At 43.0% G+C, this 24760-nt stretch overlaps 1 protein-coding gene across 1 annotated transcript in view; it reads right to left on the bottom strand.

The window, feature by feature from the left end:
• Window positions 1–523: 523 nt before the first annotated feature.
• Window positions 524–24760, bottom strand: part of LOC109929691 (proline and serine-rich protein 2) — a 55841-nt gene continuing 31604 nt past the window's right edge. The window contains exons 2-4 of the mRNA XM_048610533.1: window positions 12930–13148; window positions 10158–10395; window positions 524–5636 (exon numbers count right to left, since the gene is read on the bottom strand). Of these exons, the coding sequence (XP_048466490.1) occupies window positions 4657–5636; window positions 10158–10395; window positions 12930–13055 (1344 nt within the window). The 5' untranslated portion in view covers window positions 13056–13148 and the 3' untranslated portion in view covers window positions 524–4656. The remainder of the gene's footprint in view (window positions 5637–10157; window positions 10396–12929; window positions 13149–24760) is intronic.

Genomic DNA, 24760 nt, shown 5'->3' with positions numbered 1-24760 from the left:
AATAAGCACTTCACATTATGAATATACTGTAACTAGTGACCAGCTCACAATATTCTAGTGTGGGCGATCCACTCCATTGGTAACTCGCAACTCTGTATGTTAAAAACCTTTTAACCAATCAGTCATACTGCTTGCAGCAGAAAACAGGAGTAATGCAGGAGAAAGTAATCACTGAATAGATGGACAGCACACAAAAAATTACATCGATTTAAGCAACAACGTCGTAAAACACAAACCACAGTAACAATAGACTGTGTGCCGACAACTTAAGGAGCTTGACAGGGTAAAAGCTGAGAGGATATTTGCCCTCATGGGAGTGTCTAGGACCAGAGGGCATAGTCTCAGAATAAAGGGCCATCAATTTAAGACTGACTTGAGGCGGAATTCGTTCTCTCAGAAGGTTGAGAGACTTTGGAACTCCTCGCCACAGAGAGCTGTGTGGCAGAGTCCTTGTGTACATCTACAGCCGAGATAGATAGACTCTTGATCAGGGAATCAAGGGTCACAGGGAAAGAGTAGGAAAGAGGATGTGAGGAATGTTGAATCAGCCATGAGCCTACTGAATGGCAGAGAATGCTTGAGGGGCCGAATGGCCTACTCCTGTTCCTATTTCTTATGGTCTAACTTTCCAAAATGTCTTGTTCGGAGGGTCATTCTCAGGAACAGTGCAACAGTGATTGGAATGTTAATTCTCAACCACATCACCATTGACAGTGTACGAGTGAGGGTGAGATGTTTTCCTCCTGAAATGAGGGTTTGATTCATTTAAATATTTCAATAACTACCTCAACATCCCAAAGTTAAGGCCAACCATGAGTGAAAGCCCAACCAAGTATACCAAGGCTCCAAAGAAGTGATTGCCAATAGATAGTGAAGTGTGTTACCTGTACTTATGATTACAAAAGAAACTGCTGAGTTTTAAACACATGGTCTAAACCTTCTGTTAGCAAGAAAAATGGGTAGGCTTCTGTGGAAAACATGATTTGGAGTTAATAGTTATTGTAATTGTGAATGGGTCAGTTTATTGTATAGAGATGGCACTGAATAAAAGATTTTGACCTGAAGCATCTGTGTAGATTATGTAAAGTATTTTGTTACAATGCCATTCATACATATTTACACAAAACATCCCATTTGTACAAAACCTACCGACTGAAGTAAGTAAAAAGGAAGGAAAGTCTAAGGGATGGGAGAATAACGGTCTTGCTGGAAATTTACTTTTTGACAATTTTGTTTTAGATATGGCAATTGCCATCACCCATGGCAACACTGCGGGTGGGTTCCCTTCTGTGCAATGCTGCTGCAATGGGGTGAATTCCAGGGAACTATCCCTGAGAGAGCAGGAGCCATCCCAATCACAATAGCCCAGGAGAGCAGTACAGCTTCAAACTGCTCTGGTGCAACCAGGCCGTTGGAAACCAAGTTACAAACTGAGCAGGTAGGAATGAGGGGTAGGCCATATGGCTTCTTGAGCCATTCCATTTGGGTTCAAATCCCACCTGCTCCAAAGGTGTGTAATAAGATCTCTGAACAGATTGATTAGAAAATATCTATTGGACCAGGGATGATCTGTAATTCAACTCGTCTTGTCTGACTGGGGTCCACAAAACTTGGTCATCAAATCCCTACAGTGCGGAAGCAGGCCATTCAGCCTGTCGAGTCCATGCTAACCCTCCAAAGAGCATCTCACACAGACCCACACCCCCAACCTATCCCTGTAACCCTAACCTACCTAGCCTGCACATTTCCGGATACTATGGGCAATTTAGCATGGCCAATCCACGTGACCTGACTAGAATAAAAAGTGTATCACTCTCAGAGCTAGCTCGCACACTCTGACACATCCCCAAAACTTCCATATTCTTTTCAGAGAGATAAAGAGTTCTAAATATGATGTTGGCTGTCTGTCTGTTAAACTAGGGAGATATTTTTCCTAGTTTACTTCCTGGTTACTCCGTAACTGCAATTTTTTGATAATCTGTGAATATCTTTGCTGAAAAACTGTCAAATTAGCAATTGAGTGTCAATATTTTATTGGATATGAGAATGCACTCCTCCTGAATTGCTCTTGCAAGGAGCCAACACAGATAGGGCGGGCTGAATGGCCTCCTTCCCTGCTGTAACCAGTCCGATTCTAATATTTGGCACAGTGTGTCAATCCCATAGTGAGTGGGTGATTATGTCAAGGCTCAAGGGTTGTCTGAGAGTCTTCTGGGAACCATTGCTGTTCCTGCAGCCAAACATCACAAGCATTTCAAAAAGTGCACATATCTTTATTTTTAGCTTTTAGTGAATGATGGAATTGAGAAAAGGGCAGGAGACTAATGATGGACACCTGGCTCGCTGCTGCATTCATGATGTAGAGGTAGAAATGAGATGCTTCACACAGTCATGATAAAGAGTAGAACCAGATGCAGGCAGCTTTTGCTGAACTGGGCAGTGAGTGGACTGAGATCGCAGTAGGATCCAGGTGATCAGACACATCAAAGGTTGCAGGAGGGATGAGAAGGATAAGTAAAACTAAAGTGCTCTGATTGCAGCCATGCAGGACGCTTGCCTAGACATGGTTAAGGTTACATCAGAGCTGTGAGAGGGGCAGAAACACAAGTGGATAGATTCCAACTGAATTCTGGAAGAGGATGTGCACAACCAGGAAGGTAAAACTTTGAGCACGATAGGGAGTTTGGAGAAGAGGCAATGGGCACAGATGGTGATGTAGTGGCAATGCCATTGGATTGGTAATCAAGAGAAGGGGCTAATATCCTCCAGAATGACAAGGGCAGCAGATATATGGGAACATCACCTCCAGCAAATCTCCCTCCGAGCCACTCACACATCCTGACTCGGAAATATAATGCCGTTCCTTCAGTGTTGCTGGGTCAAAATCCTGTAACTCCCTTCACTCACAGCATTATGGGGTCTCTACAGCATAGGGACTGCAGCGGTTCAAGAAGGCAGGTCACTACCATCACCTTCTCAAGGGCAATTGGGACAGGCAGTAAACGCAAAAAATAGTTAATGATGGGACAGAGGGTTTGAGGGCAATTTGTTTGGTAGAGGCTAGAATGACAGAGACCTTGAAAGGGAGGAGCACAGTACCTGAGGTTTTGTGAAGTCAGAAGTTATAGTCCAATAGGTTTATTTGAAATCACAAGCTTTCTGAGCCTCGCTGATCCTTCGATGTCGTGTGACTTCTGACTTTGTCCAGCACTGGCACCTCCACATCGAGGTTTTGCGAAGAATTTACAACATTAGTGTAGTTTAGATAGCTCTAACTATACTCTCTATAAAGTTGCACTTTCTTGATTTGCACATAGACCCTTGCTAGAGTTCACAGCTGACAGATTAGCAGAGTTTAGAGAGAGATTTTGTTCTCTGACGCTAAGGACATTATTTTAATAGGAGAAATTGCTGATAGGCATTGTGATTTCTTCCACTAAAAAGCACTTCGACCGAAAGAAAAACATGTCCCTTACTTTCCTTCCCCTTAATGTGATTTAAAATTGTACTTTGTTCATAAATTTACTGTTTCCGATTGCAACAACTTTATGAATGGAATCATATCCTCCTGCAAATAATAAAGATTATTGTATTGCTTAAAATTAAGATTTTGTCTTTTCATAATATAGAATGTTAAGATAAATGTAATAAAAATAAAAATGGTAGTGACTTTTCATAAAGGTAAGTTCCACTATTGAATGTTCCTTTGAGTCCTGCCGTCTAATCAATAGCAGGCAGATTAATCCATTTCTGTTGGTTGTGACTGACACAGCCAGGTTTAACTCACTTTTCCAATATCCTCAATTCTTTTGGTTTTTTTTTTATTTAGTGTTTAACTCAGAGGGACTGGTTTGCTGCTGACACTTTTGACAGTTTTTGTTTTCACATGTTGGCTGTTGGTGGACCTGTTTGGTGTAGGGACATAGTGTCACTCTATTGGCATTTTCCAGTTTGGATAGTCTAGTCCAGTCTAGTAGCTAAGGCCCATGCTTCCCTGCTTTAACAGCACAGATCAAACAAGCAAACACATTCACCAAATGTGGCTACAGATATTGTAGAGTATTTCAGTTTTCTTCTTGTAAACAGAGTATTTAGCAACTTGTCACTGGGTTATAGCTGCATTGTGACAGTTGTATATTGGGCAATGAAGCTAAGCAAATAAGCCAAGTCCTTCCATTCCTTATAATTATGATTTGGTGAGTTACATCTTATTGGTGAGGTTTGTGATGTTAAAGTTGGTCTATAACTTAGGAAATTAGCCTTCCCGCAGCTTAGATAGCCCAAGATTCACCAATATTTCCAATTTAGATGCATTTGGGACATTGCACAGTGCTCAAAATAAACTCAAAGAGACCAGAATCGCAAATACAATGACCTGAATTTGATCCATTCTGATCAATAATGTCATCTACATTAGTTTCCCTTGGCCCCATTGAATCAGAAAGGGATCAGTGAGGATCTGCTTCAGTTTGCAGGCACTCTGGTCAATGTGTCATTACGATCACTCAAAAATAAGCTAGCCATCATTAGTCAAATGCTAGCACTTTAAATATAACCAAAAGGATTTCTTTAAAGGCTGCACGGAAGTAAGATCATCTTCCTTATTCTTGAACAAAAGGCATCATAAAATGTTCCTGAAAAGTGTTTGTCAAGTTTTCACTGAATGTCATTGCTCCTCAGCAGGCCCAATTTCCGTAATGCTTCTTTGCGCGACTCATCTGTTGCTCCACGGCCTGAGAACTGGACTGTTATTCCTGGAGGCCTAAATCCAGATGGTTTTTGAATGGACCTTGACCTGTGAATTTCAGAAGCGGTTATTAATGGACCATGATGAGGCATCTCTTTTGTTTCGGGCTTGGAAATGGGAGCTTTCACAGCTGGGCCCACAGAATTGGTCGTAGGGGCACCAATGGAGACAGGCTGTACCTTCACTGACCGAGAAGAAGCAGAATTCCTGGTCTTTGGTTTGAAGCCACTGGGATTATCCAACTCAGACTCGTCCGATTCTTTGACCTGTTCCAGTTTGTTCAGGGCCTCGCCTCTCGCTTGGTTCGCTACCACCTCTTTGAACGACAAGCCCGTCCTCGGGCCATTGAGTTTATCTTTCTGATGCCTGTCGTCAGACTCAACAGCAAGAAGGCTTGTCCCACCCAGATTGGCCAACACTTGGGCTTTACGCTCTTGTACTTTCACAGCTGCTTTGGTGATGGTGTGGTTGTATTCCTTGTTGGCCATTGAAATGCTAATGTTAGATGGGAACCTTTGGAGCTTCACGTTTCTGTACTGAAACTCATGACTCTCAGTTGGCAAGATCGAGTCTGTCTGATCATTTTCGGAAGCCAACAACTTGCTTTCTTTTGGCGACAAGGGCGACGTGACCCCATTCCCAACCTTTCTCTCCGCAATCTTCTGTGCGATAACCATTGGAGTTGGCACTGATCCAGGCGGCTTTGTCTGGCTCAAGGAGGCTCTGGCCGACTCTATTTCCAATTCTGGTAAAGTTCTCTCAAAGCTTCTTTGCTTTTTAACCTGTGCTGTGTGGGGGACGGGCGGTGGACTCTCTGGTTGTCCCAGCTGAGCTTTCTCTTGCTTGGTCTGAGACACCTCTTTATGAAGCATGCCATCGTCTTTGTCAACTAGAAAGAAAGAAACATGTTTTTTATCTGTTGGAAAATGCCTTTCTTTTCACAAGTTAACATTGTCATAACTTATAATTCCCATTCCTGATGGTGACTTCAATTATTGTCAACGGGAGGAAGAAATAAATTATTGCCATAGTAAAAACCCTCTCATTTTAATCATTGGATATTAGAAGATAGGTTTGCCCTAATGTAGAGACCCTCACTGTTTTTATTTTATTTTTCTCCTTTTTTAGGTGGAACTGTGAATTGAGGTTTGGGTTAGTAGAGTTTTGAACAGCTGCATATTTCAGAAGAGCAGAAATCAACTGCAGATGTTTGACGTTGGTGACTGGCCTGGAAGACAATGCAACTTAATTACTGACTTAAAGGACAGTGTAGGTGATTCAGCATCAAGTGCTGTGTCCATCAGGGATGGCATCTGGTCAGATATTGAGTTGGTTAATCAAGGGAGGATCAATGCTAAGCAGCCAACCACAAGAATTTTGATTGAAGAAAAAGGAGGGAGATAACTGGTTCTAAGTGCATTTGGCAGGTGGAGAATGATTTTCGAAGGTTTATGACTGGCTGCTCTCTCTCTCTCTCTCTCTCTCCTCTCTCTGTCTCTTGACCAGTTAAGGAATTGTTGAATGTTCTGAGAAAAGTGTCCCAGTCCGTAAGAAATAAGTAAATACTTCTGGTAATCTATTGAAACAGTTTGCAATCACCGGTGATAATAAAATTAGACATACAGTTATGTGCCTATGGACAATTCATTATCCAAGGATTGCATGAAGGCTTGGCATCCATCATTTGAAACTGTTTAATTGAAATAGCAAATTACAATTCTTTCATTTTCTTTGTAATTTATCTCTTAACTGTTTCTGTCAGTCTGTCCGAATGTGAGTGTGGGTTATGATCAAAGAAGATGGAGTTTAAATTATATTTATTAAATTATCTTGTTGTTTAGATTTGTTCTGCTAATGCTACAGTATTAATACATTTGTTCTTTTTTTGTTTAAGTTATAAGCTTTGTGTCCAACATCTGTTATTCATAAATTCTGCTTAGGGACAATTGGGCAATTTTGAGGATTATTGAATATTTTAAGTTCACTGTATTGCAAATCTAATGAATGTGAGGCTGATTTGGTTTGGCTTGCTATGCCATAGTGTTATAACAGTAACATGAATGTGCTGACCCTGTAATTGCTCAACTTATAATCCTGGTAGTTGTTGGCAATTTTTTCTTCACTTGTGGGGCATGAGCATTGCTGGCTGGACCAACATTTATTGCCCATCAAGAAGGTGGTGGTGAGCTTCCTTCTGGAACCACTGCAGTCCATTTGGTATGGGTAGACCCATATGTTGTTAGGGAGGACATTCCTGGATTTTGGCCCAGTGACACTGAAGGAACGGTGATATATTTCCAAGTCAGGGTGGTGAGCGGCTTGGAGGGGAACTTGCAGGTGGTGGTGTTCCCATGTATCTGTTATCCTTGTCCTTTTGGATGGAAGTGGTCGTGTGTTTGGAAGGTGCTGTCTAAGGATGTTTGATGCATTTCTACAGTGTATCTTGTGGATAGTACACATTCCAGGGCTTTGTTGTTTTAGACAAGATAGAGAGGAAGGTAAGAGGTGAAGGAGTTGCATTACTAATCAGGGAGAATGTTACATCTGCACTCAGAGAGGACATACTGGAGGGCTCATCCATTGAGCTCAAATATAAGACGGGTGCAATTGCTATGATAGGATTATACTATCGGCCTCCCAACAGCCACCGAGACTTTGTGGAACAAATATGTAGGCAGGTTATGGAAATGTGCAATAAAAACAGAGTTATGGTAGTGGGTGACTTTAACTTCCCCAATATTGACGGGGACTCCCTTAGAGCAACAGGCTTAGATGGGGCGGAATTTGTTTAGTGCATCTAAGAGGGTTTCTTGAAACAGTATGTGAATCGCCCAACTAGAGGAGGGGCCATACTGGACCTTGTATTGACTAATGAGCCTGGCCAAATGACTGACCTTTCAGTGGGAGAGCATTTTGGTAACAATGATCACAACTGTTCAAGTTTTAAGATCGCTATGAACAAGGAAAGGTACTAAAGCAGGGAAGGGTAAATTATGTCAGTATTAGGCGGGAGATGGGGAGTGTTAATTGGGAGGAGCTGTGATCAAGCAAGTCCACATTTGACACGTGGGAACTGTTTAAAGACCTGCTGGGAAGAATTCAAGACTGGCATGTTCCAGTAGGGAAGTAGGATAATGATGGCAAGGTAAGGGACCCTTAGATAACAAGTGAGATTTTGAATTTAGTCGAAAAGGGAAAAAAAAGCATATGTAAGGTTTAGGAATCTAAAATCGCACAGGGCCCATGAGGAATATAAGGAAAGCAGGAAAGTACTCAAGCAAGGAATTAGGAGAGCAGGAAGGGACCATGAAATGATCCTGGCAAGTAGGGTTAAAGAGAATCTCAAGGCATTCTATACAAACATTAAAAACAAGAGGATAACTAGGGAGAAGGTAAGACCACTCAAGGATAAAAGAGGGAACTTGTGCTTGGAGGCAGAGATTGTGGATGAGATCCTAAATGAGTACTTTGCATCGGTATTCACCCAGGAAAAGGATATGAAGTATAGTGAGATTAGTGTGGAGCATGTTAATATGCTTTGGGCATTTTGTGATCAAGAAACAAATGGTGTTGGATCTCTTGAACAGCATTAAGGTGGATAAGTCCCCAGGGCCTGATGGGATCTACCCCAGGTTACTGAGAGAGGCAGGAGAGGAGATTGCTGGGGCCTTGACCAAGATCTTTGTATCCTCACTAGCCACTGGAGATGTCCTAGAGGACTGGCGAGTAGCTAATGTTATTCCTCTGTTCGAGAAGGGAATAGGAATAATCCAGGAAATTATGGACCAGTGAGTCTCACATCAGTGGTTGGGAAGCTATTGGAGAGAATTGTTAGGGATAGGATTTATACATATTTGGAAAAGCATGGCCTAATTAAGGAAAGTCAGCATGGCAGAGCAGGTCATGTCTCAGTAACTTGACTGAATTTTTCGAGGAGGTGATGAAAGTGATCGATGAGGGTAGAGCAGTGGATGTTGTCTTCATGGATTTTAGTAAAGGCTTTCGACAAGGTCCCTCATGGTAGGCTCATCCAGAAGATTAAGATGCATAGGATCCATGGTGACCTGGCCACGTGGATTCAGAATTGCCTTGCCCATAGAAGACAGAGGGTGGTAGTGGAAGGGTATTTTTCAGGCTGGAGGTCTGTGAATAGTGCTGTTCTGCTGGGATCTGTACTGGGACATCTGCATTTATGATATATATAAATGACTTGGATGAAAATGTAGATGACTGGGTTAGTGAGTTTCCAGATGATATGGAGATTGGTGGAGTTGTGGATAATGTAGAAGGTTGTCAAAGGATACAGCAGGATATAGATCAGTTGCAGACATTGGCAGAGAAATAGCAGCTGGAGTTTAATCCAGGTAAATGTGAGGTGCTGCATTTTGGGAGAGCAAATGTTAAGGAAAAGTATACAGTTAATAGCAGGGCCCTGAACAGCACTGATGTACAGAAGGATCTTGGGGTTCAAGTCCATAGCTCCCTGAAAGTGGCCATGCAAGTAGATAGGGTGGAATAAAAGGTATATGCCATGCTTGCCTTTATTGGTCAGGGAATTGAGTACAAGAGTCAGGATGTCATGTTGTAGCTTTATAAGACTTTGGTTAGCCCACACTTAGAGCATTGTGCTCAGTTCTGGTCACCAGATTACAGCAAGGATGTGGAGGCTTTGGAGAGGGTGCAGAAGGGATTTACCAAGATGCAGCCTGGATTAGAGGGTATGAGCTATAAGGAAAGGCTAGAAAACTTGAGTTGTTTTCTCATGAGCAGCAGAGGCTGAGGGGAGACTTGAAAGAAGTCTATAAAATTATGAGATGCATAGATAGGGTTAATGGCCAGAATCTTTTGCCCAGAGATGAAATGCCTAATACCAGGGGGCATGTATTTAAGGTTAGAGGGGGAAAGTTCAAAGGAGACGTGAAGGGCAAGGTTTTTACACAGAGAGTAGTAGGAGTCTGGTACACACTGCCAGGGTGGTGGTGGAAGCAGATAAGATAGGCGTATTTAAGGGACTTTTAGAGAAGCACATAAATATGCAAGGAAAGGAGGGATATGGACCAAGGGCAAGTAGAAAGGATTAGTTTCATTTAGCCTCATGTTCGGCATAATATTGTGGGCTGAACGGCCTGTTCCTGTGCTGTACTTTTCTATGTTCTATAATCATCTTTGATGTAATGAAGAAAACTGTACTCATTTATTATTCTTTAAAAACCTGGATGAAGAGGCAACATTGACATCAAATGAATCAGCGCAGTTGAACAGAGTAAGAAAAAGTGAGGTAAATCCATAAGGACTGGTTAGCTGGCATTAATTTGACATACGAAGGGGACTCCATAGCTTTGAAACAGAGTGAGCGTAGACATTGATTTGAACCCAGGGAAAAGCAAGATAATGTGGCTGCTTAACATACCTGGAGGAATATTGTCATATTTAGGAATACATTCTGTTGTCTGAGATTGGGTCTTCACTAAGTCAATGATTTCGTCAGTTCCCAGGGTAGTCTTTGTTGGTGTGGCTGGATCTTCACTTTTTACGCTGCACACCGAGCAACTTTCCTCAAAGTCATCATTCAGCGAATCCAAAGTTGTGTCGAAGAACAGAATACACTCCTTTTCCTCGTGAGACATATAATTCATGAAGTCATCATCCTACAGATAAAGTCCAATGATTAGTCAAAAAAAAAGACAATGCAAGAAAATCAAATGCTAAAAGAAACATACGCAACAGAGAGACAAAATTTTCAAGGCTGAGATATAGCTTTTTCATCACTAAGGGAATCGAGTTGTGGTGAAGAGGCAGGAAAATGGAGTTGACAGTTATCAGGTCAACCATGATCTCATTTAATGGCATTGCACACTTGATGGGCTGAATGGCCTAATTCTGCTCCTGTTTTGAGTTTTTGAATATTTCAATTGTGACCTTTTGGCAGAACTGGTGAGAATTATGAGCACTCTGTGAACATAACTTTCACTCTGTAACACCACAATAATGATGACTACATTTCAGAAATATTTTGACTGCAAATTGCCGTGGAACAGCCTGAGAAGGTGAAAGGTACTATACAATCTAAGCCTTTTCTACTTTCGTCCCATCAGATCCTGATTGAGTAATATACTGAATATCCTGTGGTATCTTGGATGGTAATGATTAGGCTATTTATACTCAGATACACACAGAAGGGATACTGGATATATTGTTGTAGAATACTAGACCACTGGACACTCCCTGGAATTTAGTCAATGGTGGAATCAGAAAAGCTACATCCGTGCCTTTAGTTCATCAAGAAAAGCAAAATACTGCAGATATTGGGGGAAATTTGAAATAAAAACAGAAAAAGGCCATTCAGCCCATCAAGTTTGCTCTGCCATTCACTAAGATCATGGCCACTCTCGTGAGATCATGGTCGCTCTAATAATCCTCAACTCCACTTTCCTACCTTTTTCCTATAACCTTTCATTCCCTTCCTGATTAAAAATCTATCTATCTCAGCCTTTAATGTCTGTAATGACCCAGTCTCAACAGTTCTCTATGGTGAAGAGTTCTGCAGATTCACAACTCTCAGAGAAGAAATTCCTCATTACCTCTGTCTTGAATGTGCAATCTCCTATTCTCAGATTTTGTCCTCTGGTCCTAGACTTTCCCACAAGGATAAGCAACTTCTCAACAGGTACCCTGTCTTGTCCCATGTAAGGTGTCCTAAAAAGTCACCTCTCATTCTTCTAAACTCTAGTGAATATAATTCTAACCGATTAAGTCTCTTCATATGCCAGTCCTTTCATCTCCAGAATCAGTCTGATAAACCTTTGCTGCACTCCCTCCATAGCCAGAACATCCTTCCTTCAATAAGAAGACTGAAACTGCATACAATACTCCAGATGTGGTCTCACTAAGGCACTGTACAACTGCAGCAAGACATCCCTGCTCCTGTACTCAAATCCTCCTGTTATGAAGGCCAACATACCATTTGCCTTCTTCACTACCTTCACTTCATGCTTGCATTCAGTGACACCTAGGTCCTTGTTGCAATTCCCTTTTTCCCAATGGATCACCATTCAGATCATCTGCGCTCTTGTTCTTGCGTTTTACCACGTTTATCCACATAATATTTCACCTACCATGCAATTGCCCACTCACTTAACTTGTCTATTTCTGTAGTTTCTCGGGGTCTTGGGAAGAGCAGTTGCCATATCAGGTGAGGGGAGAGTTTGAGAAGGAGGGTGCTTCATGTAGTGCAGGAATTGACCCCAAGCTGTTAGCGTCAGTTCTCAGCTCTGCATCGCAGACCAGTTGTCCAGCCAACTGAACTAACCAACTGGGCTAGTAACTCATGAGTTCCAGGCTAATATTCTGGGATATGGGTTTGAATGCGATGGTAAGAGCCTTTATGGACATGCTGAATTTCCTTAAATGTGACACTGTAGAGTCAGAGATTTTACAGCAATGGAAAAAGGTCCTTCAGCCAATCATGTTCATGCTGGTCATCTAGCAGCCATCTATTTTAATCCCATTTTTCTGCACCTGGCCCGTAGCCTAGTATGTCAAGATGTTTCAAGTGCTCATATATATACATTTTAAATATCTCAAGGGTTCCAGCCTCTACCATTTCTTTAGGCAATGAGTTCCACATACCTGACACCACATTCTGAGTAAAATAAAGTTTCCTCAACTTCCCTCTAACCTCCTGCTCCTTACCTTAATACTGTGGCCTTCAGTTATTGACCCATCCAATGAAGGGAAAAGTTTCTCTCTATCTACCCTGTCTATGCCCCTTAGAGCTTTGTAGACTTCAATCAGTTTCCATACCCCCAGCTTTCTCAGCTCTAAGGACATGTTTGAGTTATCAAGATCACAGCTCAGTGACCCAAATTGGACCCAACGGCATCCAACTAGGCAAACTATTGCCTCATAAATTGCCTGGTGTGACAACAGAGGAAAAGCATTTAAAGAAGCCCCAGGTATTTCCTATAGCAGAGGCTAACAATCTGCAATCATAGAAAGTATAAAATTGCCAGTCACTGTCTGAAATACTAAAACTTTGGAACAGTGATTTGTTGCTTTTTGTTTTCAGCTACCGGTAAATCTACAGTGTAAAACACCATAGTAAGCAACTATGGTGACTTCTTTCTTGCCCAATTGCTTTACCGCTACACTACAATCTCCCTGGACAGACTGTGTAACTTACCAGATTGGAGTTTCTGGATCTGGAACCGAAACCACTGTCACCACTTCCCATTCTTCCGACACTCTGAAGTTTATTCCTAGGTTTAACGTCAAAGTCCATCTCAGAATACCTCGACTCAACCGGCATTTCCGGTTGACTCCAGCAACAGAAGGAACTTTAAGTGGAATATATTGTATTAATGTGTGTCCCTGCTGTTCGTTCCAAAGGAATCGATGTTTCCTGCAGGGAGTGAGAAAGAATTCTGGAGTTAAAATTCGTAATACCAGGTGGGCAACACATGTGGAAGGATTTGATTGTAAGCTTCCCTCACTCTTTGTCATATTGGAACACAGGACATGGGAGCAGAGGTTGGACATTCAATCTTTCAAGCCTGCTCTGCCATTCGATAAGATAAGGCCTTAATTCCACCTTTCTGTCTGCACCTACCACTGCCTTTGCATGGTGTAACACTGCACTCCCCAACATGAGACAGATCAGAAGATACTCTGAAACAGAGGTGGCCAACCTAGAGTTAATTGGACTGTATTAAAAATGATTAATACAGGGCAGCACGGTGGCTCAGTGGTTAGCACTGCTGCCTCACAGTGCCAGGGTCCCGGGTTTGATTCCACCCCTCGGGTGACTGTTTGGAGTTTGCACATTCTCCCCGAGTCTGTGTGGGTTTCCCCTGGGTGCTCTGGTTTCCTCCCACAGTCCAAAGATGTGCAGGTTAGGTGGATTGGCCATGCTAAATGCAAGGTTACAGGGTTAGGGTAGGGGGTTTAGTCTGGATGGGATGCTCTTTGGAGGGTCAGTGTGGACTTGATGGGCTGAATGGTCTGCTTCCACATTGTAGGGATTCTATGATTAGGGGTGTACATAGTAAAGGTGTTATTTCTTTTAACAGAGAAGTCAATAACCAGGGGGCACGCATTTAAAGTAATCGATGGAAGAATCAGAGGGGAGGAATTGATAATGTGATGGGGGCCTGGAACTCACTGTCTGAAAGGGTGTCTAAGGCAGAAATTCTGATCACATTTTAAAAAAACACTTGAATATGCAGATAAACCCACACAACCGACACGACTACAGACCAAGAGCTAGACACCAGCAAAGCAAGATGAAGCTGGACAGCTCTTTCTTGGCTAGCATGGACACGGTGGGCTGAATGGCCTCCTTCCGCACTGTGAATGACTACCCTTATATCCCAAGGTTAACTTTCCGGTTTGTGTGGCATTAATTGTTCTGAAGTTGAGTTAGCAATTGGAAATTGACAGTGGAGTGGGTGAGGGAGAAGACATCGTCATTTCAAACTTGAATATTCCTGATGAGAAAAAGGAGGCATGTAGTCAATGCTTTTCATCTCACTCTTATCAGGATAGATGTAAGAATGTCAAATTTCAAATGATCACATCAGTTTAGACCGCAGGAGAAAAAAGTGCCAATTGGTTGGCAAGCTGATGGGACAAAGGGTTGCAGCAGAGAATACAAGGAGGAACTACAGCTTTCCCAGGTAATTCAAAAACAGATATAACGCTTGAACATTTGATTTTTTTTTCTGAAGAAGGGTCTAGACCCGAAACGTCAGCTTTCCTGCTCCTCTGATGCTGCTTGGCTGCTGTGTTCATCCAGCTCTACACCTTGTTATCTCAGATTCTCCAGCATCTGCAGTTCCTGCTACCTCTGTAACGCTTGAACAGATTCCTTTTGTTTGCAGAGAACTGGTACCTCTGCATGAATACTCATGGCTTCTTGCAAGTGTAAGATCCGCTTTATGAGTCTGACTGTTATTGTAGATATTATGGCACTCAGGACTATTCACCAAGACTGCAGAATCTCCTCTCTTCATGTGCTCCTATGATGCTGCTTGGCCTGCTGTGTTCATCCAGCCCTGCACCTTGTTATCTCGGATTCTCCAGCATCTGCAGTTCCTACTATCTCAGAATCTCCTCTAATGGTTGATGGATTATTTTGAGTTTGACAGGTATGGGATGATTGTATAAGGTCTGTAAGGGTGTTTAGCACCTGATCGGATTTCTGCTGCAATGATGGCTCTTCCATCATCTTTGTATCTCCAAATGTAACTGTCCTTTACAGAAAGAGACCATTCAGCCCATTGTGTCCATACTGACCAAGATAGAGCTATGGAGCTTAATCCTGCTTTGCCACTTTCCAGCTCTTAGTAACCCTGTCGGTTGTGTTGATTCATCTGGATATCCAAGTGTTTTGTTTTAAATGTGATCTGTGTTTTTGCCTTTTCAATTGAAACCTTCCCCAAGCCTGCAAATCTATCGACTTTACAATGTTTACTTGTTAAATCAATGACATCATTTCCAGCCAAGGCCCAGCCATAAGAAAATGACAAGCTCAAATTTTAAACATTGCTTCTTACTTTCAGAGTTGAGCAACAAGATGTATTTATAACGTGCCAGGACAAACTGAAGTGACCACAAACATCTGGAGTTATTTCATATCTGTTTGACTGCACAGTGTTTTGTCTGAACCAGCTGACCAGTGCCTGATCTGCCAAAACTTCGTTCTAATCCTATGCTTTCACTGTTAAATGCCATGGAACAGAAAGCACCATTTACACAAAGAGTAAAGGACATCAGTACACTCAAAGCTACTGTAACAGTGTAACATTTAACATAGGAGCAGAATTAGGCCATTTGGCCCATCAAGTCTACTCTGCCATTCGATCATGGATGGTATGTTCCTCAACCACATTCTCCTGCCTTCTCCCCTCAACCCTTGATTCCCTTACCAATCAAGAACCTATCTATCTCTCACTTGAATATACTCAATAACTTAGCCTCCACAGCTCTCTGCAATGAGTTTCACAGATTCACTGCCCTCTAGCTGAAGAAATTCCTCCTCATCTCAGTTCTGAAAGGTCGGATTTTCACTCTGACGCTGTGCCGTTGGGTCCTAGTCTCTCCTACTTGAGGAAACATCTTCTCCACACCCACTCTATTCAGGCCTCCTTGGTAACTTGTAAGTTTCAAATAGATCTCCCCTCATCCTTCCAAACTCCATTGAGTACAGACCTAGAGTCCTCAACCACTCTTCATATGACAAGCCCTTCTAATAGCCTTTCAGATTGAGTAGTTGGTAGATTTAACCTTGTTTGACTTGCCATTCTTTAGTGTTGTTTAGTTTTTGATAATTCCAGCTCCTTATCCTCCTGGTTGATTAATGGACCATTTCTCATGGCTCATTGGGTAATGCAGCAAGTGGAAATTCCAACAGCCAAGCTATGGAAGAAGCTGTTCTTGCTGTAGCTCAGTGGATAGTACTCCCTACTCTCTGAGTTTGACGTTTGTGGGTTCGAGTCCCACTGAGGAGACATGAAACACTGTAATCAAGGCCGACTATGCAGCACAGTACAGAGGGAGTGCTGTGCTGTGGGAGGTGCTGTGTTTTAGACCCTTGCTGTTACGGAGAAAGTTGCTGAAGGAAGTAGCTGGGACCAATGTTTGCTCAGTATAGATTTATTTGCTGAGTGAACTATTGCAGGTATGTACCTCCAACTTGACACACACCCTGGGTGGAACTAAATGCCCCATTCCCCCACAATCCCAAGCTGGCTTTGATGGCAGCACTGGCATTTAAGAAGTTGGGATGAACTCCACCACCTCTCTGCACCTACCCTGATTAAGTTTGGAGCATGGACTGGGACTGGGGCAAGGAGTTTGTGTATGGCATTATTTGAAACCCACAGTTGGGCAATTAATGCCCCACTCAAAAGCCCCTCATCCTGATGCTAGTGGGCAAAGCACTCTTGCAGGAAGCTAAAAAATGACAAAAAAGACAAAAAGTGGGGCCGCTTGTGGGCTTTGAGAAAGAGGGGTTTCCCTTGTTGTAAGACATGGAGCCTGATTGAGACATCTGCGATCAGGATTGGAGGTTGGGGATAAGAGTGCTGGGGAAAGTTCTATAAATAGGTTCTAATCTATGTTCTAGAACAAGGGGGGCACAGTTTAAAAGTTAAGTCCAGACCATTCAGGAGAGATGTTAAGAAGCACTTCTACACAAGGACGGGGGTAGGGGTTTGGAACTCTGTTCCACAAGTGGCATTGTTAATTCTAGATCTGAGATAGGTAAAGGTTTGTTAAGCAAAATTATTAAGGGATGGGAGCCAAAGACAGGTGTATGGAATTTGGCCACAGATCCTCCATGGTCTTGCTGAATGGCAGAACAGGTTCAAGGGGCTGAATGGCCTACTCCTGTTCCTACATTCTTTGTGAAAGTGAGGTCTGTCAGCTCTTTAGGCAATGAACGAGACCCCGATCGCCCACATTTAGTGACACAAGGCGGGGTGGGGCAGTTTATGGACTTACTGTCTCTTTATTTGGGTTCAATTCACTGTCCAATCAATGCCATCCAGGTGTATGTTTTAATCCTGATTGATGTCATTGCCAAGGCTCTGAGAAGGGGGGCAAGTTCAGAGTTTTTCACTTTTGCCAATTTTCTCTTCATCTGAAAAGGTGCTGGCTGTCGATAGTTCGACAGGCCTTTAGCTATCTTGTATTAAACTAGATCCACATCTCAAAGATAATGGGACCTTTAATAAAGCAATTCACATGAGACACCATAGTTATGGGGTATGCTCCCTCTACAAATCCAGATGTCAATTGCTGGCAGGGAAGACAACTGCCAGTCGATTCTGGCTGTCTCCATGTTTATATCCAGGCACTTTCCAGCAGGATTCTTTGGATATGTATCAGGATCCCAGGCCAATGTCCTCCTACCTAATCTTCAACTTCTGACAAAGGTTCAATCCAAAACTTTGTGGTTTGTGTCACTCAGTTGGAAATTGTTCTTAGCAAATGAGCCATTATGAGACTAGCTGTAAATAAATAGTCAGGCACATCACTGGGAGTGTAAGGGAAGGTTAGGTGGCCAGACAGCCTTAGGATTGCTCAGAGAGGTTGAGGACCGCTGGTGAGTTTAACCTAAGGATCATCATGCCTCAGGCAAGGGGTGAGCTCGAGAAGAAGGGATCTTTGTGGTAACTTCAACTGGTGCAGGAAATGATACCATGCTGTTGGGGTCGCTCTACACTACAAAACCTGCATCCAGCCACCTTAACTAACCAACCCCCCCACCCCCACTGGGGATGTTAACATTAGTGGGAGCAGTATTGAAAGGTTACAGAGCTAATGCTGACTACCATCAGTTCAGACACTGGACTAAGATGCTTCATAGTTTAAGACAACTGGGTTGACATGGCAGAAACAATCAAGGTGGTACAAGCTCAGCTGGAGTATTGTTGTGGGTACCATGTTATAGGAAAGATATGAAATGCATTTGAGAACGTGCAGAACCAATTTACAAGACTACTTCAGGAATGAGAAACTTCAGTGATGAGGATAGATTGAAGAAGTTGGGATTGTTCTTCTCGGAGAGAAGGCAGTTGGGAGAAGATTTGATAGAGGTTTTCAAAATCATGAGTGGATTGGATAGAGTAGATAGGGAGCTGTTCCCACTTGTAAAAGAAATAAGAAGGAGAGGGCATGGATTTAAAACAAACAAAGCAAACATGGCAAATGTGAAGAAAAACCTTTTGACCCAGCGAGTAATTAGGGTCTGAATTGCATTGCCTGGAAATGTTGGGGAGGCAAGTACAATTGAGGTATTCAAGGGGACTTTGGAGGGTTGTTTGGACAGAAATAGCATGTGGGGATATGGGGAAAAGCCAGGAGATTGGCACGAGGGAATAGAACCAGTGCAGGCATGATGGGCTGAATGTGATTCTGACAAACTGGGGAAGGGGGGCCAGTGCAGGGCTTTTGAATATCAATACCACTAAGTGCATAATTTCTGGACTTAGTGCAAGTTTTAATTTTTCAACAGGTTATCCACCTGATAGTCAACCAGGTTGACTGAGTATACATCCCAACCTGCTGCATCCCAAAATAGGGAGGGGTGGGGTCAGGTGGATTGACCAGTCATGCATGGGTAAGTTTGGTGTGAAACAAAGTAATGGTTCCAAAAGGCTAATGTTGGATCCTGTCCCTTTACTTATCTCTGTGTGGCTTGGTTTCAGGGGAGGTCCAAACATAATTAGAGGCAGAAACAGAACAATTTTTATGCGTGGAGTCATAAGTACACTAGCAGGTTGTGGAGGTTTGTACAGGATTTTGAGCAAACAGCACACCTAACTATTCAGCAAAACAATGACTTTACAAAACAGCTTCAGTAAATAAAGGCAGAATTTCACAATTATTTTGCAATGTCAAGCAGTCTCAATTACACAGCTGTAAATGGGCATGTTATTAAAAAGAGATAACAAGGTGTAGAGCTGGATGAACACAGCAGGCCAAACAGCATCAGAGGAGCAGGAAAGCTGACGTTTCGGGCCTAGACCCTTCTTCAGAAATGGGGGAGGGGAAGGGGGTTCTGAAATAAATAGGGAGAGAGGGGGAGGCGCATAGAAGATGGATAGAGGAGAAGATAGGTGGAGAGGAGACAGACAGGTCAAAGAGGCGGGGATGGAACCAGTAAAGGTGAGTGTAGATGGGGAGTTAGGGAGGGGAGGGACATTTGCACATCTGCTAAATGTGGTATACTGTATCCACTGTTCCCGTTGTGGCCTCCTCTACACCTGGGAAACCAAATGGAGGCTTGGGGACCGCTTTGCGGAACACCTACGCTCGGTTCACACTAAACAACTGCACCTCCCAGTCGCGAACCATTTCAACGCCCCCTCCCATTCCTAAGATGACATGTCCATCCTGGGCCTCCTGCAGTGCCACAACGATGCCACCCGAAGGTTGCAGGAACAGCAACTCATATTCCGCTTGGGAACCCTGCAGCCCAATGGTATCAATGTGGACTTCACAAGCTTCAAAATCTAGCCCCCCCCTGCCCCACCGCATCCCAAAACCAGTCCAGCTTGTCCCCGCCTCCGTAACCTGTTCTTCCTCCCACCTATCCCCTCCTTCCACCTCAAGCCGCATCCCCATCTCCTACCGACTAACCTCATTCCGCCCCCTTGACCTGTCCGTCCTCCCTGGACTGACCTATCCCCTCCCTACCTCCCCACCTACACTCTCCTTTACTGGCTCCATCCCCGCCTCTTTGACCTGTCTGTTTCCTCTCCACCTATCTTCTCCTCTATCCATCTTCCATCCGCCTCCCCCTCTCTCCCTATTTATTTCAGAACCCCCTTTCCCTCCCCCATTTCTGAAGAAGGGTCTCGGTCCGAAACATCAGCTTTCCTGCTCCTCTGATGCTGTTTGACCTGCTGTGTTCATCCAGCTCCACACCTTGTTATCTCAGATTCTCCAGCATCTGCAGTTCCTGCTATCTCTGAAATGTTTTTAAAAATGTACTTTTTGACAGAATGTGGCTGACATTGACAAGGTCAGTATTCGTTGACCATTTCAAATCGCCCTTGAAATGAATGGCTTGCTCATCCAATTCACAAGGTAATTAAGCATCAGCCACCTTGCTGTGGGTCTGAAGTCACATGTAGATCAGACCAAGTAAGGATGGCAGATTCCCTTCCCTAAAGGATATTAGTGAACCAGATGGGTTTTACAACAAACAATGCTAGTTTTGTGGTCACTAATCACTGAGTCTAGCATTGTGTTCTTGATTTATTAACTACATTTAAACTCCATCAGCTGCTTGTAAACCCATGTCCCCAGAGCATTAGTCCTGTGCCTGGACTGTGTTAGTCCTAGACTACAAAGTTTTCAGTTTAACAATGTCTTCACGAACGTCCCTCCACTACAAACACAGCTGCCCGTTTAAAAGAACAACAAATATTTGAAAGCAGCTACTTAATTATTTGAAACGAAAACTGAAATTGCAGGAGAACAGTAGGTCTGGCAGCATTTGTGGAGAGAGAAAGCATAGATCATGTTTCAGGTAAGTGGAGCCTTCTTCAGAATTTAATTATTTGTTTGATTTACACAGCGAGCATGAAGACTGTAGACATATACAGGCCTGGCACCGTTAGAGCACTGAGCATTAATTCATAAACACCGCAGTATTGAGGTATAGACCCTGTAGACTGTGTTAAGGTGAAGTCCGAATGTACAAAGGCAGCATAGATTTACTGATATGTCACCAACAATAATTGGTTATGAAATGAAATTGTGTCAGGAGCTTAGCTGCCTATTCCAGCTAAAACTGGGCTACCCAGAATGTCCAGTTCACTGGTTTGTATAAAAAAGCGTTGAGGCGCATTTTTAAAAATAAATGAAAGTCATTTACTGTTGACATAATCTTTCTCTGTCATACTGAGCAGAGACAATGGAGGGCTGATAATGTACAAGAATTCCAGGTAATGCGCTGAGGTTGCTAAGGAGTGAAAATAAACACTACCCATAACCCCATGTATCCAATCCATAATAGTTCTGCATTATTCATTTGTAATGCATCTCATGTTGTGACAATACACACCTATGAGTTAGCTGAGCAGTGTTTATAGAGCTGTGTGTCGGGGCCAAGAAAAAACATTTACTGTCACTCGTGTCTTGATGCAATACAAAACAGTACCATAATTCTGAATCACACTTTATTGGAAGGCAGAACTCTTTTTTTATCAGTGCGCTGCTAAAGACCCTTGGATAGTGCCTTTCATACTCACAACCACTTCCACCTTGAAGGAGAAGAGCAGCAGATACTTGGAACACCACCTACAAGTTCCCCTCCAAGCCACTCGCCATACTCACTTGGAAATATATCACTGTTCCTTCATTGTCGCTGGGTCAAAGTCCTGGAACTCCCTCCCTTAGGGCATAGTGGGTCAACCAATGGAACATGGGTTCAAGAAGGCAGCTCACCACCACCATCTCAAGGGGCAGCTAAGGACAGGCAATAAATGCTGCACCAGCCAGTGACAGCCGTGTCCCACGAGCAAATAAAAAATATACTCACCCACCTTTTCCCCATTTATTCCACTACCTTACTTCCCTCTTTCTCTCATTATTGTTTCCCTATATTCTTTTTAAGCCCAACTTATTCTCACTGTTTTCCCTGGAGGGTGGAGCCTTCTCGGTGCTATCTACTTCCATAAGCACCAAGCAGTCTGGGCTTCCTCACCAAGGTCAGTATTCTTCATCTGGATAATAAAGAGTGTATGTTAGCAGACTATGCTACTGTGATGGGCTTCAGAGCCAATTCCAATCTTGTCCACCATCATTCCTATATTGCAGTTGTCAGCCACAGGATAGTTGGTCATGGCTGGACACTGATTGAACAACAATCTGAAGCAAGAAATCAATTTTATTTTCCTTCACTTAATGTGAGGGAACTGACGACAATTGTATTGCTCCCATCAGCATCACTGTGTCAATAGAATGGAGGATATCCAGCCTATCATGTTTGTACCAGCTCGATGAAACAGCAACTCATCCAAAGACACTGCCCACCTTTTCCATGCAAACCTGCAAATTTTTCTTCTTCAGACTGTTTTCAATATCAATCGTTATCCAGTACCTGGTATCCAATTCACAAATGAATCTGCCTTCACCATAGTTTCCGATAGTGAATTCCAGATCCTAACCAATCACTGCATCAAAAAGATTTTCCTCACATCATCTTCGATGCTTTCACCAATTGATGTCCCCTGATCCTGGATCCTTCCACCAATGGGAACAATTTCTCTCAGTGGATATTTTTGACCTGATCCCTCGTGGTATTGAATAGCTATCCTCTCCCCTCCAACAAGAAAAACCTTTGACTCATCAATCTTTACAATGACAGAACTTCCTAAGTCCCAGAACCTGCTCTGTACCCTCTCCAAAACATTCTCATTCTTCTTACAGTGAAGTGCCCAGGATCAGACGCAATCCTCCTGCTTCTGGACAAGCTAGTGCTTTGTAAAAGGTTCATCATAAACAGTGACTTCGATGATGCGTTGTTCAGGGATAAAAAAACAAAGCTGTCAAAGATTTTCATTTTGCATTCATCAGGACAGAATTGCAAGAATGCCAAATCCCAAAAGACAACAACAAATTATACTGTATTGAAAGAGAGTGCTGATTAGTCATCACAATATCCTTGCAGTGTTAAATCAGCAATCTCAATCCAAACTGGAATTTCTACCTGATCTGTAAGGTTTATAGAGCTGCACGTAAGAACATAGGAAACAGGAGCAGGAGTAGGCCATCTGGCCCCTTGAGCCTGCTCCGCCATTCAATAAGATCATGGCTGATCTTCCCATGGACCTGGCTCCACTTACCCGCCCACTCACCATAACCCTTAACTCCTTCACTGTTCAAAAATCTGTCTCTGCCTTAAAAACATTCAACAAGGAAGCCACTGCTGCTTCACTGGGCAAGGAATTCCACAGATTCACAACCCCTTGGGTGAAGAACCCATTGGCTTCTCACAGTCGTATTGTGTACCTAATGCAGCCACATCATTCCCACTCAGTTGAAAATGGCTGTTTGTTTTCTCCCTCTTTAATCACTTTGGATTCTTTTAAAGCTAGAGCCAACCCTTTGAAACCTTACTACAATCTGAACATCTGCTACAATGTTTGATTTGCAACTCAGGAGGGAGACTAATTCAACAAAACATCTTGAAAAGCACTGGATAAGTAGCGAGCCACTGTTGAAAAGCACCTGAAATGTGACTCAAGGCAAGAAATCTTACGCTGTTTCTTTATTGAATTAATGGAATGCAAATGAGTAGAGTAAAGAGTGTTTACTCAAGAGACTTCATAAGAATATAGCAGCTATGAGAAGAAGTAGGCCATTCAGCCCTTCAAGCCTGCCCTATTCTATAAGGTCATGGCTGTTCTTCCCAAGCCTCAGTTCCTCTCTTGTGTTAGCTCCTCTTAGCCCTTACCTCCCTAGATTTCAAAAATCTAACTACCTCCTCTTTAAATACTTTCAGTGATCTAGCCTCCATAACTCTCTGGGGTAGGTAATTCTAGACATTCACTACCCTCTGGGAGAAGACATCCCTTTCCTTCTCAGTTTCAAATGAGTATCCCCTTCTCCTGGAACTAAGTCCTTAGATTGACAGTCACCCACTAGTGGAAGCATCTCCTCAACATCTACCCTGTTGAGATCCCTCAGAAACTCAGCAGGCCTGGCAGCATCTGTGGAGAGAGATGATAGGTTTTGAGTCCAGTATAACTCTTCTTCAGGAAGACCTGCTGAGTTCCTCCACCTGTGTTTAAATACAGATGCTTGCATACTGAATATTTTGTCTTTATCCTCTCAGAATGTTGTCTGTTTCAATAAGATCACCCCACATATTCTAAATTCTAATGAATAAAGGCCTAACCTATGTAGCTGTTCTTGATAAGATGGCCCTTTCATCTCAGGAATGAACCATTTGAATTTCTTTTTGAACAGCCTCCACATCCTTTAATTAAATACAGGGACCAAAACTGTACACAGTACTCCACTGGGTTCACAGGATCTGTTTAACGGATCCACCGGGACTGAATTTAATCTTGGATGCATTGGATCTCTAACTAATTTCACATACAATCCTGTGTTATTTTTCCAGTTGAACAGGCTTAGAGATTAAGGTCCCAGAGCCCCAGGAGAAATCAAGGAATGTTTTCCTGTGATTTCTGCAGAGCTGTAAGCCAGCAGAATTTAAAACAGCCTCTGGCACAACACAACAGGAGAGACGGTGACTTCACAACGACCGAGAAATGTTTAAACAAATGGCCACAGCTGTCAGACCTCCCAGAAGGGGATACCCTGGGGGTGGGTGCTGAAATGAACCAGGAAGGCAAGGTGGGACCTTGTGGCCTACCAAAGAGTGGAGTCCCATGCTCCGTCACCAAGAGGCTACATTCCAATAGCAACAACACATTTCCAATGCCACTGGATCCAACAGGCTCAAATGGAAGGTTCCAGTCCCTGACAGGC

Source organism: Rhincodon typus, chromosome 22, assembly GCF_021869965.1.
Source record: "Rhincodon typus isolate 14 chromosome 22, sRhiTyp1.1, whole genome shotgun sequence".
Taxonomy (NCBI): Eukaryota; Metazoa; Chordata; class Chondrichthyes; order Orectolobiformes; family Rhincodontidae; genus Rhincodon; species Rhincodon typus.
This window is presented reverse-complemented; position numbering and strand designations above follow the sequence as displayed.